A 19,383-nucleotide genomic window follows, 5' to 3' on the forward strand; every position below is an offset into this window, starting at 1 on the left:
TCATCTGCAAATTTAATAAACATGGATCTGTTCAAATTTTTAAACAAAGTATTATAATAGCACATGGCCAAGGACAGATCCCTAACAGATCATCCAAGGACATGGCATCGTTGATGACTACTCTTAGGATCCAAACATTCAACAAATTCCACATTAACGTAGCCATACTATTGTCTAATATATAGCACAGCATGTTGCTCACCAAAGAATCTATAAAAGATTCTGCTAAATGTTTTGCTAAACTATGGTAGACCATATTCCGTGGCATTCCCCCAATTCTATCAATCTAATAACCCTGTCAGAAAAGGAGATGAGGTTATTCTAACATGATTTGTTCTAGCTATATTGGCTCTTTGTGATATCTATATCTACACAATGCCCCACCCACCCACCCCACCCATATATGCAGACATACAAGCACACATCTTTGTGATATTTATACACCTGGGATAGCTTTTTGTATACCCAACATTTGAGTACACTGCTTTGCATACAGTAGATTTTTAATAAATTGAAGTGACTTGTGAGATGATGTATGGAAATTCCCAATCTTTCTTTGTGACCCATCAGTTTTTCATCCTTCTCTTAATTTCCTGGGGATTTTGTGAGTAGCTAATACAAGAAATGAATTAAACATCCTGCCCCGAAGGGTGAAGAATTCAGAGGTGAATACAGATAACATTATTTAGGTGAGATAATGCATCATTAACAAATAGAAATATTTGAATTATAAGTCATAGCTTACTTAAAGATTCTCATTTACTAATATTGTTTTAAGGGAGAACTATATGGAAATCAAGGGATGGGCAAAGATCTAACAAACAAAGAGTGCCTTTTCCTTTTCTAGGAAAGACACAAATACTGAACCTTCGATAACTTCAACCAAATGACCTGAAATTTGCAAATCAAAATAAACATCTTGTATTCTCACTGGTCCTTTGGGTTTATTCCCAAGACCACTGGGACTCCCTCCATCTGCAAAAAAAATAGAACAAGCCTTCCCATTAAGAGACATCAATTGGACTTGAATGGTCTGGGCTTTCGCTCCAGAAACTAATAATGTTATTTGGCTCAAGCTACAAATTACAATCAAAACTTCCTTTATAAATGAGAAAAGCTTTAGAGAAGAACTCCTGGATAAGGCCAAGAATCTCTCCTCTCTTTACAATTTTAGTTTGTTTTCCTCTTGTATAGCAACAATAACTTTTAGTTTCTCAAGAAAGCATTAAGGCCCCACTCTTAGTAACTGAAGAGAGTAATCCAGAGATATTTTGATACCCCTAAAGACCAATTTTATCACTTAGATCTTGGAGAGGAAAATAATAATTGAGAATGGTCTCAGAAAACTATTCTCAGGCTCCACTGCTTTTTTTTTTTTTTTTTTTTCACCAAAGACTGTTAAGAGGCCTTTTAAACATATTTCAGAGAGAGAGAGAGAAAACAGTTGCTTCAGATGGTCTAATTTAAACACTCCACTTTGCAAGGCCTTCTAATACCTGGAAAGAAAGAAAAACATATAAACCTTAAAGAGGCTCTGAGAACCAGCCACCTGAATTGTCTTTCTCAAGTGGTCTTACAGCCTTACTTCTCTTTCCATTTCTTCACAGCATGGGAGCAATATGTCATTCCATTTGGGGGATAGGGAAACTGGTAGCTGGGCAGCTTCCCAGCTGCTTTTCCCTTTCGGTGCTTTAGGCGTCTGAAAGATTCCAGATCTCTGTGAGTGCTCATGATCAGTCGGCTGAAAAAGAATGGGAGAAACTGAATATGAGTTATTATCATCTATGCTGTGATCTCCCTAGCCAGTTAGGTGATGCAAGTTGGATGTAGAGTTAGGGAGAACTGAGTTCAAATCTTACCTGGGATACTTTCTAAGCTATGTGACCTTGGACAAGTCACCTAACTTCTCAGTAATAACTTTACTCAGCTGTAAAACGGGGACAATAATATCCCCTACTTCACAAGGTTATTGTGAAATGAAATAAACACATGTAAAACATTCCATAAACCTGGAAGTGCTATATTAAAATTAAGGTTTTTTTTTATAACTAAGTCAAAACAACACACTTATCAAAGTTAAAAAAAATAAAGAGCCCAATAACAAAACCCCTTTCTATAGCTCCAAAACTGTGTTTCTTCTAAATCTTTCCAAGAATATAGTGACCTGAAGAGGAATACAATACAAAATAGGAGATAAGTGATGAGGTCTAGGCAATCTCTCCACAAAATGGAGTTGGCTAAATAATCAAGAGGAAGCTATCAGACCACACAAGAGAATAAATACCCGTGATTTCCCTAGTCTCTAAACAAAGTTTTTCCATCACAGTGGTTCAAGGGTAAAGTAGCACTAGAATAAAAGTCAGGAGAACTGTGTTCAAATCCCAGCTCTAAAACTTAAAGGAATTGTTTATTGTTCAGTTGTGTCCCATTCTTCGTGATCCCATTTGGGATTTTCTAAGCAAGAATACTGGAGCCGTTTGTCATTTCCTTGCCTGTTTGTTTGACAGATGAGGAAAGTTAGGCAAAAAGGGTGCAGTGACTTGCCCAAGGTCACACAGCTAGTGAGTGTCTGAGGCAGATCTGAACCCAGAAAGAGGCATCTTCTGACTCTAAGACCCAGCACTTTGTGCATTATGGTGCCTTAGTGGACTCATTGCTGAATAATCCCATGCAGATTGCTTAATCTTTCCTAAATTTAGTTTCCTTATCTTTAAAACTGACATAAATATGTTTGTTATACTATCCACCTCCTAGGGTGGATGGGAGGAAATCAGTTTGTAAAATTAAAGTGCTATGGAAACATAAATTGCCATTATTATGGTAATCAAAAGAGCCCTGATCCTGGTTCCAAGAAGAGCTGTTTTCAAGTCTTGACCCAAATGGCTGCTGGCGATGCGCCCTGGCAAGGCTCATTACCTCTCATCTGTTAAATGGAGAGAAAAGCCCTGCTCTCCATTTCTCTGGGGGCTGCTGTCAGGAAAGTGCCTAACATTCTATGTCTGTGAGTCATTGTCATCATTATCATTATTATGTTCATGGGAAACTTCAGATATTCCACCAGAGAACTACAACCTGCATGTCTGAGCAGGTAAGATACAGGCTTGGTCCTTTGCAGGTGGATTTACCTTGGGATTTTTTTGCCCTTATTGTTGTTGATTCATGCCTTCCTGCCTCCATGACAGAAATGTTTCTGTAATCCTGAGCTTGGTCCCTCCTTTCTTCCCTCTTTTCTCAGTCTCCAGACCTCTCACATTCCCTTATTTTTAGAGAGTGCTTCTGTCCCCCTCCCTGATGCAGGAGCTAGTCCTTACTTGAGGTTAGAAAGCTCAACAGTCAGGCCACAGATAATAGCTGTGGCATCTTCTTTTGGGGGGTCACAGATGCCTTCTGCCATCTCATCCCTTAAGGCAAAAAAGAAAAAGAGTTAAAGGAGATTGAAATTATCTAGCTTCACTCCAATACATTCCATGGTAAAACATATTTGAAGGTCTTCAGGCTAGCCAGGCATTAAATACTATTAAAATAGCTGTGATTTAAAAATGGATTTCCATTAAAAATAGGAGAAGGCAGAAGGGACAACTTTACTGATCCCTGCAGGAGGGGCAGAGGGACTCCTGGATGCAAATATATGCTGACATGATGATGAGGTATATTGATCAGAGCAAGAAGAGACTGATAGAGACCACCAGCACAGAAGAAGAGAGATCTACTAACCAGAAAAGCACTGGAGTGGGGCTATTTAGTGCAAGAGCAATTTGATCTCTATCCCTCAAGAATTCCTTAGGAAGTACACAAAAATGTTATAGGAGAATAAAATAAATGATGGTCACATTGGGGACCCAGAGTAATTGAGAAAAATTTAATTGTATTTGGAATACTCAGACATTTGAGAATCATAGTATTTTTGACTTTGAAGAAGGAATCTGAGAATTCATCTGATTCAATCCTTTCCTGAGTAGTATATTTCTCACTAGAACTCGCCATGTTCTAGATAGCTCTAATTATTAATTTTTTCCAAGCCAAAATTTTTCTGCAATTTTCTCTTATTATTCCTTCTTCTATCCTCTGGGGTCCAATAGAATAGGTACACGGCTTCTTCTGAGTGGTAACATTGTTTAGTAGATGAAGTGTTGGATTTAATGTCAAGAAGATGTAAGTTCAGATTCTTCCGATGACATTTATTAATAGTTGTGTGACTATGGGCAAGTCACATTATTTCCTTGTACCTCAGTTTTTTCAACTGTAAATGGCAATAATAATACCTGTAGGTCCTAATTTGTAGGATTGTTATGAATGATTTATATGAACAACTTTCTAGCTGGATCTCTACAATCCTGAATTTATAAAACTGATTTTGTGAACCTAAGTGAAGAATTTTACCCAAATTTACCAAGGTGGGGAGATACAATACATTTTGGAAAGATTTACATGCAAATAGTTTAAATTAAATTTGTTTTTGATGCTTAAAGGGATAAATTTTAGTTATCTAAAAATTTCATCACTTAAACACCCTTCTCCCCAAAAAGAATTGATAAATTAAGGTGTTGTACTCACTTTCTCTTCTAGGTAAGCCAGGCTTACTATCACATGAACATGCCAGTCTGCCTTGTTCATGCATTCTTTCTTCTTTCTTTTCACTTTTTTCTACTTCTCCAAATTGAATTCAGCTTCAAGGGATCAGTCCAAATCCCACTACTTCTAAGATGCCATCTATCAATATTGAAGTTTACCATCAAGAATCTCACTTCTGCTACTTATTATCTTCTTAACTTTAAAGTAAGTCACTTCTCCTCTGCAAGTCTTAAGTCCTCCTGCATATAACAAGGCTTCCGAATGATCACTAAGATCTTTTCTATTTCTAATATTCTATAATCTTATGACAAAATAGCAAAACATAGCAGTTAATGATCAAGTAATAAATGAACAGTAAACACTATAATAAATATGAAAGGAATTCAGGAGAAGATTGACCATTCATTTCCTGTCTGGGAAAGTTTCACTTGCTTAATAAGATAATAAATTTAGGGCTTGAAGGGATTTTGTTTTCAGTAGTTCCTGACTCTTCATGACTCATTTGGCAAAAATACTGGAGTGATTTGCCATTTCCTTCTCCAGCTCATTTTATATATGAGGAAACAGAGGCAAACAGGATTAAGTGACTTGCCCAGAGTCACAAAGTTACTAAGTGTCTGAGGTTGGATTTAAATTATGAAGATGATCTTCCTGATTCCAAGCTCAGTGCTCTATCTACTATGGCACCTAGATTCCCTGAAGGGATTTTCGGAAATATCTAATCCAATTCCTTCCCGGTTTGTTCATTTGTTGTTTGCCTTTTGTTCTAGAAGAAAATCATGACATTGGGAAGGAGATGTCATGTGTTGCAAGTAAACTAGATTTGAGTGAGGGAGGGCTATGCTAAATCACCAGCCTCACTTTTTCCTCCAGAGTTATCTGGGTCCAGTACCAAGATATAGATTAAAATGAGACGGCCCCAGTGCACTGGGAGACCTTGGCCTTTGTAAGCCAGGTTTTCCTTTCCCAGGTTTCAATTTGACTGAGACAACACCTCATCAGTGATTAAGGCTAGGTAAGAATTGAGGCAAAGAATGGCCTCTTTTACCTAGTCAACAAAACAAAACAAAACCAGGAAACCAAGAAGAGGGAAGTTAAGTAGCTTTTCTGAGTTATCAAAAGTTAAAAAAGGGGCCAGAATTTGAGCCCACCATCCCCAGTTCCAACCTCTACCCTCTACCACACACCACCACTACTGTCCTCCGAAGCAAAATGTCTATTTGCTATGTGCTATGTTAATAATTGTCCAACTTCTAAACACCAGCCTCTCAAAGGAATCAATTCCATAGCCTGGACCAGTGGTCTCAAAGACAAAGGTTCTCCCAGGAGGCTGAAAGGACTAGGATGGCTTTTTATTCTACCATCTACCTGGGCTGTAGCTTGTTGTAGGAAGAGGTGCTTTTCCGGACCATTAGAGCCTTTGATTGAACTTGTTCTTCATCAAGGTGGGGATTTTTGCCAGGCAAGGAGGGAACCAACGGACTTTCCACAGGAGATATCTAGGAAAAAAGGACACATAAAAAGATCACATGTGTAAACAGTAGCTTGAAACCAAACACTGCAGTAGGTATTTGGAGAATGGTCATCCAAACAAACCTTCAAATAGCAGCAGTCAGATATCCATACTATCTACTCTTACACAACCACAAATTAGGCATGGGACAATAGCAGCGACTGTGAAAGAGCAATGAGTAAGAGGAGGACAACCAAATGGGAAAGATGGCCCTGGTGTGAGAGCTAAGGCATTGAACTGGAAGCCTAAGGCCCTGGATTTGAATCCTAAATTTGTTACTTATACTCTGGATGGTCTTGGACAAGTTATTTAAAGTCTCTGGATCTCAGTTTTCTCATCTACAAAATGGATCTTACTAACTAATCACAAGACCATACAAAGGCAGTGTGAGAGACAAAGATAAGAGTAGCAGGAAGAAGAGCCAACTCCTCTAAGTGGATCTAAAAATTTACCAGAATGAATCATGATCAGAAAATTAAAAAAAAAAAGTCTCTGTACCCTGGGGTCATGGTTTAGCCCAAACCATATAACAAATCAAAGCAAATAGATCTTAGGTCCGACATAAAGGAGCCTATATGAAGCAGGAACAAGAGCCACCTGGCACTTCTGTCACTCACCACTGAGTTTCAGATCATAGATCCAGGACAGACTGAGAAAACCCAATCTTAGAGACAGTAATCCAGGATAAGCGGCTATTGCAGGCCCTAGGCTATATACCAAACAAGGGGCAAAATCAGAAACAAGCAGCAGATGTGTAACTTGGAACCAATGAGCTGAGCAGGATCTCAGTTCCAGTTTCTAGTCATGTGAAATTTGCAGGGCACTAACCAGGGCAGGGATTCCAAGCCAAACTGTTGTTCAGATCCAAATTTATGTTCAAAAATCACAGAGCTCAGACCAGGGGACGACAGTCAAACTTTGCCCATATCAGATCAATTTGGGAACACTGAATACATAGGTCTCCAGCCTGAACTGTCCCCAATATCCTGGAATAATGTAACACTCAATACTCTAAGAAAGTAGTAGCAAGAGCAGCCCAGATAATCTTCCCAGAAATACATAGAGCCAGGCCCAAAGTCAGGAAGTAGGCTGAAAGAATGAACAAACAAAATAAGAATTACTCATAAATAATTATTAAAGTAACAGATGCTCAAGACAAAAAGCCCAAAAGAAAAGATTGACTAAAACATTTATAAGCAGAACCTCAAATAGCTTGGGCTGGTCCTGCTGTTCCTTACTTGGAGGTATTCACTATTGTTTTATTTCAGGATCTGAGGTGGCTCATTTTGGGAACCCTGCAAATTCAGCTAGAATTTCTAAAAGTTATTAAGTAAGAATTTTTAAAAAGTTTTTATCAATCAAATGAGAATGTTAAGAGGGGAAAAATGGAAAAGAAATGAAAACTATGGAAGAAAGAATTGGAAAGGCAATTACAGCTTGGCACAAGAAGTATGGAACTTTGCCAAGCAACAAACTTCCTGATAATTAGAATGGCCCAAGACAGAAGCTAATAACTCCACAAGACAAAAGATCTTAAAATACAAAAGACCAAAAAAAAAAAAAAAAAAAAAGAAGAAGAAGAAGAAGAAGAAAATATAAAATCTCATAGCAAAAACAAGTGATCTAGAAAAGTTAGAGGAGAAATAATTTAAGAATCAATGGGGCTACCTGAAAAGCATCATAAAAAAATTTTAGTATGTGAATGTTATGGAATATTTTTCTATAAGAAACGATCAAGAGAATGATTTTAGAGACATTTGGAAAGACTTATATGAACTGATACTAAATGAGCTGAGCAGAACCAAGAGATCATTGTACATGCCACTATCAATATTATACTATGATCAATTCTGATGAACATGACTCTTTCCAACAATGAGATGATTGATGCTAGATCCTCGGAACTAGTGTGTGATATGTGTGATGAAGCGTGTCATCTACATCCAGAGAGAAAACTGTGGGAACTGAATATAGGTCCAACATAACATTCTCACTCTTTTTATTGTTGTTCGCTTGTATTTTGTTTTCTTACTCATTTACTTTCCTTTTTGATCTGATTTTTCTTGTGCAGCAAGAGAATTATATAAATATGTTTACACATATTAAATTTAACATGTATAACATATATTGGATTGCTTGCCATCTCAAGGAGGGGATGGGGAAGAGGAGGGGAAAATCTGAAACACAAGGCTATGCAAGGACCAGTTTTGAAAAATTATCCATGCATATGTTTTGAAAATAAAAAAAAACTTTAAAAAAAAGAGTTTAAACATCATATTTTCAAGAAGTGTTAAAAAGAAAATAACCAGAGGGCAAATCAGAAAGTGAAAAATTCTCCCAGTCTTGCCTTAAAAGAAACTCCCAAGGGCAGCTAGGTGGTACACTGGATAGAGCACCAGCCCTGAAGTCAGGAGGACCTGAGTTCAAATTTGATCTCAGACACTTAAACTTCCTAGATGTGTGACCCTGGACAAGTCACTTAACTACAACTGCTTCAGCAAAAAAAAAAAAAAAAAAAGAAAAAGAAAAAAGAAAGAAAGAAAGGAAAAAAGAAAGAAAGAAAGCAATTTCCAAATGAAAAACGCCTGGAAATATTATAGCCAAAATCTAGAGCTCCCAGGTTAAAAGAAAACACTACAAAACAGCCAGAAAGAAAGTGTACCACAATAGTTTCTGGCCATTCTAGGACTCAGATCTCCATTCCCCATTCAGGGAACTGGGGGCCAAAATCTTTGCCATCAGCTCCAGCCCATACATGATAGTATTCCCCAAGTATAATGAGAGTAGTCCCTAGCACCCTAGTTCCATTTAGTCATTAACAATCAGATTAGCTTTTACACTTCATAAATAAACAAACTTGCTCTCCCAATTCAGGGAGTGCCTTCTACAGGCACTACCTCAGTTTGGGGAGAAAAGCTGGAGGGGGATGGAGAAGGGGGAAGATCAGGTTCATAGTTTAACTTGATTCCCATAAAGCTCAATCCCAGGTCTCAGTCTGGGAGCTTGAGTCTTAGGTCCCCTGACTTCTTCTAGCTTCTATGCCACCTGTAAAGCTGGTTCCAAGGTTGCCATAGCTCTGAATTCCCGATTTGTGAGAATCATCTGAAACTGAAGAGAAGAAATAGAACAGAAAAAACAATTCCAGGCCTATTTCTAGGAGCAGAAGGAAGCAAGTATGCTCAAAAGGTCCTGGAGGATATCTCCATGTTAGAACTGGATATACCCAGAGAAGCCTGAGTACAAAAGAATTTAAGTATTGAGTAGTTACAGTCAGAATTACACATAATTCAGTAGTTCCCATAAAGAAGAGCTTGGAATACCATAATCCAGAAAGCAATGGATTAAAGACTTATAAATCAAGAACAGCTTATCTAGCAAAATAGATAAATTCCAAATAGTATTGATAAAAGACTAGAACTGCAATACTTTGCAAACGCATGAATTAAAAGGAAACAAAAAAAAAAAAGGTAAACACAACAGAATAATCATAAGGCACTAAACAAGGAGAAACTGCTAAAATCTAATATGGGGAAATGATATATGTGTCCTCTTTGAGCCCAAATAATCACCAGGAGTTATAGGAAGAGTCCAATTAGAAGACCTAGAAGTGGTTCTGTGATGTCTTGATAATCTTAAAAGGAGAATGGAAAGAGGGGGAGTGGAATAAACTATGGAGAGAAAGGAAAGTTAGAAAAAATATTTCTCAAAGAGATACGCAAAGTAGAAGGTTATAAAAATGTGCAAGGGGTTGGAAAGCAATTGACATTTTAATCTGAACTGGTCAAAAGAGGTAAGAACACATACACACACAGAGGAAAATGAGAACAAGGAAAAGGGAGAAAGGAGAATTAGAAAGAGGGTAAGTTAAGGGGGGGATGGTCCTAAGCAAAACAAACTTATTCTGTATAAAAATTTTAGCTATTTTTGCAGTGGCAAAGAACTAAAAACTAAAAGGGTATCCATCAATTGGGAGATAGTTGAATAAATTATGGTATCTAAATGTGATGGAGCCCTATTGTAGTATAAGAAATAAGGAATGGGAAAGACTTAGGATGCTATCTATTTCTGGAGAAACAACTGATAGAATAAGACTAAAGCATACTTATTAAAAGTTGCCTTATTTTTCTTGTGTGGTTTTTTTGATCTTTGTTTTCTTTCATAACATGACTAATATGGAAATATATTTTGCACAACTTCACATGTTAAAAAAAAAAAAGAAACAAGGAATGGATGGAGTAGAAAAAAACCAAAATCTGGGAAGACTTTTACAACTAATACTGACTCAATTTAAGCAGAAGCAGAAGCAGAAGAATGATTTATATGATGATAACAATTCTGTAAAGACAAACTTCTTTGAAAATCTTAATAACTCTGATCAACACAATGACCAACCACAACTCCAAAGAACTCATGATGAAACATGCTAGCTACCACTTGATAGAGAAGTAAAGGATTCAGAGGATAGAATGAGACATGTTTTTGTTGTTGATTTTTTGGACACAGACAATGCAGATTTGTTTTCCTTGATCATATATACTGATAGTGGGGTTTGGTTTTCTTTTATCAACTGCTGTCAAGAAGGAAGAAAGAGAAATTGGATTTCTGGTAATTAAAAATATATATAATAAAAAAACCTCTTTCAAAAAGATGTAGAAAAGCATACTAGATTCATGTACTATTTCCAACACTTACTATGGTCCATAGCTAAGTCATTAATATTCTCTGAACACATCTATAATAATGATAATACCTGTTACCTACCCAATAACTTAAGAAGTTATTTTAATGAAAGCACTTAAAGCACTACCCCCTCTGTGCCCCATCCCTTACTAAAATATTTGTCACATCTGGTTCATTATTAATAACTCAAAGATCAAATGCTGAATCTAGTTTCAAATCTGTCTATGTTACCTCCTAATTTACTTCAAGTTTATTTTGGGTTACTGGACATAAAGGTGGCAGAGAGAATATATTATTTTTCTATTTGTTTTATATCTTTCCAAAGAACCTAGTGTGATCCTTTGGCTTTACTAGGTCAAGACTTTTTTTTTAACATACAGGGAGATAGCTCTCATTTCTGTTAAAATCTTGTCAAGAGAGATTCAGAATGCAACAATCAAATCAGCCATCTGATTGGGCCCTACTGAACCTAGTTCTTTGAACACCAGGTCTCTACAAATTTCCACCAACTGCATTTGATCCTCTGGCCACTAGAGGGTAGTCAAGGCCTGAACAATCATCCCATTCTAACCTCTACTTCACCCCCAAATGTCTACCAGACACTTTCAGCCTTTCCTGAAAAGGGCTCTCTCCCCCATTCCACCCTCCTTCCGCTTCCTGAGTTCATACCTGGGGGGATAAAAATATTAAAGCCGTAACTGCTACAATTATCATGGCTCTGCCCCTATCCTTTGAAAGAATTCACTATCTCAGTTGTCTCTTTACTTTCTTCTACCTACTCTCTAACTCGGTTTTGACTTGTCCAATATTCCTTCTTTCTTCCAGTGAGTATCCCCCAAATGCTCTCCTGGGCTTTCCTCTCTATATTATCTCACTTGGTGCCTGTGATCTCATCAGCTTCTATGGAATCAATTATCATGGCTCTCTATGCAGATGATTCTCAGATCTATAATTTATCCAGCCCAAGCCCTAATCTCTCTTCTAACTTCTAGCCTTGCATTTCCAATTGCATATTAGACATTGTGAACTGGATAGACATTTAAATTCAACAGGTCCAAAACAAAATTCAGTATCTTTTTTTCGTAACTTCTCCTTTTCCAGACTTTGCTATTTCTGAGGTAGGTACCACCACCTATCCAGTCAACCCGGTTCACAACTTTGGGGTCTCCTTGATTCCACACTCCTTGTCATGTATCATTTCCAGTTGTCTTGTTTTTTCTACTTTCTTAACTTTTCTCCACTCTCACAGCTATATGTCTGTTAATGCAGGTCCTCACACTTCACATCTAGATAACTACAACAAACTGCTGGTTGGTCTCCCTGTCTTTAAGTCTCTCCATTTCAGGCCATCCTCCACTCATCTGTCAAAGTGATCTTCCTAAAGTCCACATCTTACTTTGTGACCCTACCTGCACTTATGCAAGATTACCTCCCAGTCAACTATAAAAAACCTTCTCAAGTTGGCCCCTTCTATCTTCTCAGTCTTCTTATAATTTCCCCCTCTCTACCACTCAGTGATTCAGTGGCATTGGCCTTCTTACTGTTCCTAGCCCACTACGTTCCATAGCCCTAAACTGTCCTACATCTTGGCCTACTGAATTTATGGCCTCCTTCAAGACACTCCAAATCCCACCTTCTGAAATAGTCCTTTTCCAGTCCTTCTTCCCTAGTTCCCTGCCTCATAAATTACTTTTCATTTCCCTATCTATATAGATAATAGATGTGTCTATCTATCATATGTTATAGTTGTTTGCATACTGCCACCCTATTAGAATGGGAACTCCTTGAGAACAGGAACTATGTTTTCACCTGTCTTTGTATCCCCAGTGTTTAATAGAGTACCTGATATCTAGGAAGTGCTTAAAAAATGCTTGTTGACTGACTGATTGACTTCTTCCTTTTTTAATAAAAGCTTTTTATTTTTCAAAATACATTCAAAAGATAGTTTTTAACATTCACCCTTATAAAATCTTGTGTTCCAAATTTTTCTCTCTCCCCTCCCTTCTCTTCCTTCCTCCCTTATGCAGCAAGAAATCCAATAAAGGTTAAACATGTGCAATTCTTCTAAACATAGTTCTACATTTGGTCATGCTGTGCAAGAAAAATCAGATCAAAGGAGGAAAAAAATAAGGAAAAAACAAGCAAATAAACAACAAAAAAGGTGAAAATACTATGCTTTGATCCACATTCTGACCAATTCTCTTCTATATTTATTGTTCAAACATATATCATATATGTCCTTCTTTTATAGGTCTTCTGTTATTTGTAATTGTAATAATAATCTCTAATATCATCCCTTTATAGGAAAAGAAATATTATTACAATCCCTAATATCGTCTCTTTATAGGAAAATAGATCTTACAATCTATTAAACCTTCAGAAGTTCAGAGGACAAGACCTGAGAGCTGGGGAGAAGAAACCTAGAAGGAACAAGATAGAGTAGTCAGTTTTTTAAGTGGATGGGTCTTATGAAGCAAAAAACTTTGGTTGTAAAGGTTTTCTGGGAACTAGTTCAGGCACATACTGGTTAGAAAACACTGTTCTAGGTGACTCATTCTTATCAAGTCACTGCTGAAAGTAACAATAAAACTCAGGAATCCTGATTTCTGGATGCTGTTACCATCACCAATTACTCAAACTGCAGTTTCTTTCCTTATCATTTACCTTTATGAAAGCATAATGATCTTTTAAAAATAGCACCATTTAACCATCCCTAAGTGAAGTTAGGATTTAGGGTACTATCAGAGCAAACTTACCAAACTGAGTCAGGTCTGTTTCCACAGGCAACCTTCCTACCCACTGGTCAGAGTAAGAAGGGTTTCTCCTCTCCAACTGAGTCTCTGCTCCCTTGTCTAATCAATAAAAATGAAAACTCAGCTTCATAATACCTTGAGGCAGTCAAATTATCATCAGTGAGGAGTGGATTCATATAGAACAGTCCAGGAAATACCCTTAACCTTCTCAATGAGACAGTAATGAGAAAAGCCTTACCCTCTATATGGCAAAGTTAGCCAAGTTCACTCACTTTAAAATAGGCTAAATGACATATGGAAAAATGTGATTATTTTCTCAATGTTGGACTCTGCCAAACTTTAGCTCTTTAGTAAAGAATAGAAGCAGAAAACCTACTTACTCCTCTATCTTAGCCAGCACTGTTCCTTCCCTTTGAGCTGAGAGTCTAGGCTGCCCTGATTTATTGAAAAATACACACATAAGCTTATTTTAAAACAATTACATCCAGAGTAGAGTGACATGGCTGGACCTGCACATTAGAAAATAACTTTGGTGGCTAAAGGGAAGATAGATTAGAATATGGAGAGACTCAAGGTGAACAGTCCCATCAGCAGGCTACTGCAGTTATTCAGGTGACAAGAGCCTGCACCAGGGGCGTGGCAACATCTTTACAATTAAGAAGGCAGAAATCACAAATCTTGACAACTAATTAGATATGGGATAGGAACAGAAAGTCAAAGTTGTCAGTGGTAGTCAGTAGTCAAAGATGACAACAAAACTGCAATCCTACATGACTAGGATAGTGGTTCTCTCCACAAAAATAGGAAAATTAGAAAGAGGAGAGAACTTAGGAGTAAAGATAGTGAATTCTGCTTTGGACCTAATGACCTGGATTTAGATCTAGCAAAGAGGGCTGGGAAGCAATGATTGGATAAATAGGAGAAGAATGAGGAGACAGTAATGTGGAGAAGATTAGAGGATATGAAGATGATCAACAAAGTCTCCAGATAGCTCAAGAAGGATGAAGATTGACAAAATTCTATTAGATTTGGCAATTAAAAGAACACTGATAACTTTGGGGGGAAAAATTTCAGTTGAATGATGAAATTGGAAGCCAGGTTAACAAAGAATTAAGGAGAAAGGGAGACAGAAGGAAGTAAAGCCACTGACTACATAAAGCCTTTCAAGAAGTTTAATCATTCGAATTTAGAAATATATTTAGAAGAACTGTACATATTTAACCTATATCAAATTGCTTGCTGTTTTAGGGAATGGGGAGATGGAGGGAGAAAAATTTGGAACACAAAATTTTGCAAAGGTAAATGTTGAAAACTATCTTTGCATGTATAGGATAACAGCTGGGATAGGTAGATCAAGTGAGACATTTTTGAGGATCGGGGAGAGGTGGGCATGGTTTTAGGCATGTTTTACGAAAGAAATCAATAGACAGGGAGAAAATGAAGGCTAATAAGAGGAGGGATGATAAAATAAATAACATTCAGAAGTATGGATTGGGATAACTTTGCACATAGAGGGATTTACTTGGTCAACCTGGTAAGATAAATCCTTTTTCCACTATACAGATGAGAAAACTGAGGCTCAAATATATAAAATACATTGCCTGTCACTGCAAAGTAAATTACAGATGGCAATGTTTAGGCAGTTTATGACTAGTGAGTGGACAAGAGGGGAAGTCTTGCTTTGTACAAGGGATGAATCAAGGAGACGCATTTGTTGACTTAAGAGCCTAGAAACAGAAAGATGAATTGTACTCCAGTCGATCCGGATTTATCAAGTGTCCAAGGATCCTTCACTCTTCCTATATGATTTACTAAATATAATACTTCCATTTGTCCAGGCAACTAAGCACAGATAGCTGGCACTGAGTCAACAACAATAAAAGCCAACATTTGTTTAATTTTGTTCTTGTTCTGTTGTTAGATCCTTAAAGGAAGTGAAGTGCCAAAAGAATCCCAACAGGACTCAAAAAATTATTCTCCAAAAACAAGGAATCAAATGTCTGTAGCTAATCCTCTTTTCCTATCAGTAATATCATTTTCTGTGATCAGATATATGTTTTCCACATGTAAATATCTCAAGACAATCAATCAAAAAGCAAATGTCTAAATAAATTCTTCATTCCAGATTTGGCAGAAGAAAATTGTAGGAATTAAGGGATTATACCAAATTCTAGACACATGGTGAATGAGACAATATTTAGTTTGCTTTCTGATATATTCCAAGATGGCAAAATAAATAATTTTTTGCTGTCTATGGGTTCTTCAAAGTCCTGTGACTGATTTAGCATAGAAACAAGGGACATATATAAAAATGTCTCATTGGTGATATATATATACACACACACAAAAAAAACACAGACATATTACATGCATATATACATAGATACACACACGTATATATAGGGATATTCAGATCATGTAGAATGCCTATAGGTTATCGAAAATTAGTTTTTACTTCATTCATCACCATAGGAATTTACCATGTATTGGATGATATCCAAAATATTAATTAATCACTTAAACTTTTTTGCTATACAAATACAAAATATTAAATTATTATAAGAAAAGGTTAATAATCCGGAGTTATGAGAGAAATAACCACCATACAGCAATTGCCATAGAGAAAGAAATCACAAATGTTCAAATTTAATTGAATCAATGTCAATGACACAATGACTATCTGGAAATAATATATAGAAGGCCTTACTTGGTCAGATGAAAATCCAAAGTTAGGATCATCAAGAGCGTCACGTATCTGGCTGTCTGGCAAAAAATCCAGTTCCAGAGCTAAGGATTCTCCCCAATCAGTATGATCTTCAGAATTAGATCTTCTTTCAGACAAACCTGTCTTTTCCACAGAAGGGGATTTTCGACTGCTCACATTGGTCTCAGTTTCTTTGACAGGATCAGCTGTCATCTCTTTTTCCATGAACAAACAGGCAGTACTAACTGACAGATTGCTTTCCTTGAGACCAGGGTTTTGCTCACTTCTTCCAGTGATGATACTTAAGTTAGATTCATTTTCATCCACCAAATCTATCAACCAAGGTGATGTGACACTTGTCCCTGAAAGCTGATTCACTTCCTTTTGGTCAGTGCTGGTAGTTACCTGTTTCTGTTCCACAATTGGATATAAATTCTCTTTTTCCAGGGCTAGAACTATGGTATCTTTGTGTTCAGTCTTAGGTATAAGATCCTTAGGAGTCAATACAATAGAAGCTGAATTGTCTGAGACCACCCTGATGTCTTTAGATGGCTCACTATCATGTCTTGCCTCTTCTCTATCCTTTTCAGTATAAAGGGTTCCTTCCAGCAGGACCTTGACAGAAGAGTTCCTACTATAAAATGAAGGGATTTCAGTGTTTCCATTGATAGGCTGGCTAGTCTTAGTAACCTGTGCCATCCCTTTGGATTCAGAAATAAATGTAATTACTTTTGAGTCAGTATCTGTGAGACATGAGTTGCTAAGACATTCTTCTCTAAATATCTTAGACCCTCGGCTGTTATGGCTGAGTTTTGCATTTTGGTTTGTATTGTTAGATTGTGGCATATTATCAGAGCAACCCTGTTCTATAACATTGTCCCGGAGATCCTGCTTGTCCGTACTTTGTTCTCTAGCAGTTGATAAATTATAATCTGATGGAATCATGGGCAAGCTACTGTCTTCCCTCTTTTCTTGTCCTTCAGGGAAGTCATCACTATCTAAACCTTCTATAAGCTTGTATGTGCTTGAAATTCCTACTTCTTCTTGAATAATATCACCTTTGTGGGTGGCTTTTCTGTCTAATAGAGGTCTCTTCTGTTGTATTTTTGAAGTATTATTGCTTAATTGGGCTGCTTCTTTTTGGCTGTGGCTGCCTACAGGCAAATTCTCATATATTGGTATTCTGTTGATTTCCAGTTCAGCAAGGGAGTCAGATTCTAAATTCTTGCTTTCTGGATTTTTGCCTTTCAAAGTATTTGTCATTTCTTCTGAAAGATACTCTTTGTTAGTTCTTTCTTGCACAGGGGTTATACTTTCCATCTCCTGAGGAGTATTGTTGAATGTACCAGCAACAATATAATGGTTTCCATCTGTGGGCTTCAAGGGACTTTGGCTGTCCTGCGCCTGAAAAAGTAGAACTCTCCCACTACCAACTTCGTTCATTTCAGTAATCAAAAATTCCTTTTGCTTTTGATCTTCCAACTTCCTGTCTTCCTGGATAGCTGTTACCAAAGGCTCATCAAATTGAATATTTTCTGCCTTCTGGTAATTAGATTCCAGAAACATTATCTATAGAGAAAAAATTAGAAATTTGGGAGTATTGAGTAGATCTTTTACCTATTTTCTTTTTTAAAATACATTTTAAAATTTATTTTGTTAAACATTTCCCAATAGCAATTTAAAAATTTTAACATTCATTTTTTTAAAATTTAGTCCCAAATTCTCTCCCTCCTCCCTTATTCCTTGAGGAGGCAACCAATATGAAATCTACTATTCATGTGAAATCGTTGAAATATCTTCATTTACATGTGAAATCAGGGGTGGGATTGGGAATGAGACATATACAAGCAGAAACTAATTATAATGGCCAAATTATATCAATCATTAATAATTTATTGATTGCCTACTATGTTCAAGGCACTATATTGATGTTATAGATATATGACATAGTTCTGCCCTTAAAGAGCTGACAATCCAACTAGAGGTATAAGAATCATGCATATGAATAATTAGATAACTTTTAAAAAAATATTATATGATAAGAGAAAGGTAGTATGATTTGGTGGAAAGAGGCTGATTTTCAAATACCTAGATTAAGTCTTGCCTCTGATGATTACTATTTTAGAATTATGGTCAAAATTATGGTCAAACACTGATGCATTGTTGGTGGAGTTGTGAACAAATCCAACAATTCTAGAAAGCAATCTGGAATTATGCCCAAAAAGTTATCAAACTGTGCATACCCTTTGATCCAGCAGTGCTACTACTGGCCTCATACCCCAAAGAGATACTAAAGAAGGGAAAGGGACCTGTATGTGCCAAAATGTTTGTGGCAGCCCTGTTTGTAGTGGCTAGAAATTGGAAATTGAATGGATGCCCGCCAACTGGAGAATGGCTGGGTAAATTGTGGTATATGAATGTTATGGAATATTATTGCTCTGTAAGGAATGATCAGCAGGATGAATACAGAGAGGCTTGGAGAGACTTACATGAACTGATGCTAAGTGAAATGAGCAGAACCAGGAGATCATTATACACTTCGACAACGATACTGTAAGAGGATGTATTCTGATGGACGTGGATTTCTTTGACAAAGAGACCTAACTCAATTGATAAATGATGGACAAAAGCAGCTACATCCAAAGAAAGAACACTGGGAAATGAATGTGAACTATTTGCATTTTTGTTTTTCTTCCCGGGTTATTTTTACCTTCTGAATCCAATTCTCCCTGTGCAACAAGACAACTGTTCGGTTCTGCAAACATATATTGTATCTAGGATATACTGCAACATATCTAACATATATAAGATTGCTTAGCATCTAGGGGAGGGGTGGAGGGAGGGAGGAGAAAAATCGGAACAGAAGCGAATGCAAGGGATAATGTTGTAAAAAAAAAAATTACCCTGGCATGGATTCTGTCAATATAAAGTTATTATAAAATAAAATTTAAAAAAATAAAATAAAATAAATTATGGTCAAACAAATAAACAGTATAAAATTCTTCAAGTCTGTAAGTTACAGAGGAGTTACCAATTTGTATTAGTTTCTACACTGGAGTTCCCTATATTAAGGAAATCTAGGTGGGAATCAAAGAAAATGTTAAATGTTTAACATGTATTGGTCAACCTGCCATCTGGGGGAGGGGGTAGGGAGAAGAAAG

At 36.9% G+C, this 19,383-nt stretch overlaps 1 protein-coding gene across 3 annotated transcripts; it reads right to left on the reverse strand.

Moving 5' to 3' along the window:
* Positions 1–449: 449 nt before the first annotated feature.
* BRME1 (break repair meiotic recombinase recruitment factor 1) lies at positions 450–17,776 on the reverse strand. Of its 3 annotated transcripts, none has more exons than XM_051965706.1 (5): positions 16,226–17,769; positions 5,941–6,071; positions 3,312–3,401; positions 1,586–1,741; positions 450–1,496 (listed from the first exon to the last, which is right to left on the reverse strand). In XM_051965706.1, exons 1-5 carry the CDS (start codon positions 17,663–17,665, stop codon positions 1,490–1,492), a joined length of 1,824 nt encoding a protein of 607 aa, XP_051821666.1. In that variant the 5' UTR covers positions 17,666–17,769; the 3' UTR covers positions 450–1,489. The 3 variants fall into 3 exon arrangements, with proteins under 3 accessions (XP_051821666.1, XP_051821833.1, XP_051821747.1); XM_051965873.1 differs by lacking the exon at positions 16,226–17,769 and adding an exon at positions 6,703–6,956; XM_051965787.1 differs by lacking the exon at positions 3,312–3,401 and having other exon boundaries at positions 16,226–17,776.
* Positions 17,777–19,383: the final 1,607 nt, after the last annotated feature.

The sequence above is a fragment of the Antechinus flavipes genome, chromosome 1 (genome assembly GCF_016432865.1).
Source record: "Antechinus flavipes isolate AdamAnt ecotype Samford, QLD, Australia chromosome 1, AdamAnt_v2, whole genome shotgun sequence".
Taxonomy (NCBI): domain Eukaryota; kingdom Metazoa; phylum Chordata; class Mammalia; order Dasyuromorphia; family Dasyuridae; genus Antechinus; species Antechinus flavipes.

Bases quoted from the DNA above. Each gene is read 5' to 3' on its own strand.
- BRME1 (XM_051965706.1), bottom strand. From the start codon at position 17,665: ATGAACGAAGTTGGTAGTGGGAGAGTTCTACTTTTTCAGGCGCAGGAC. The intron at 3,402-5,940 runs GTAGATGGTAGA...TTTTGCCTTAAG, and splicing joins TACAACAAGCTACAGCCCAG to GGATGAGATGGCAGAAGGCA. The intron at 1,742-3,311 runs GTAAGGACTAGC...ATTCTTTTTCAG, and splicing joins GTTGAGCTTTCTAACCTCAA to CCGACTGATCATGAGCACTC.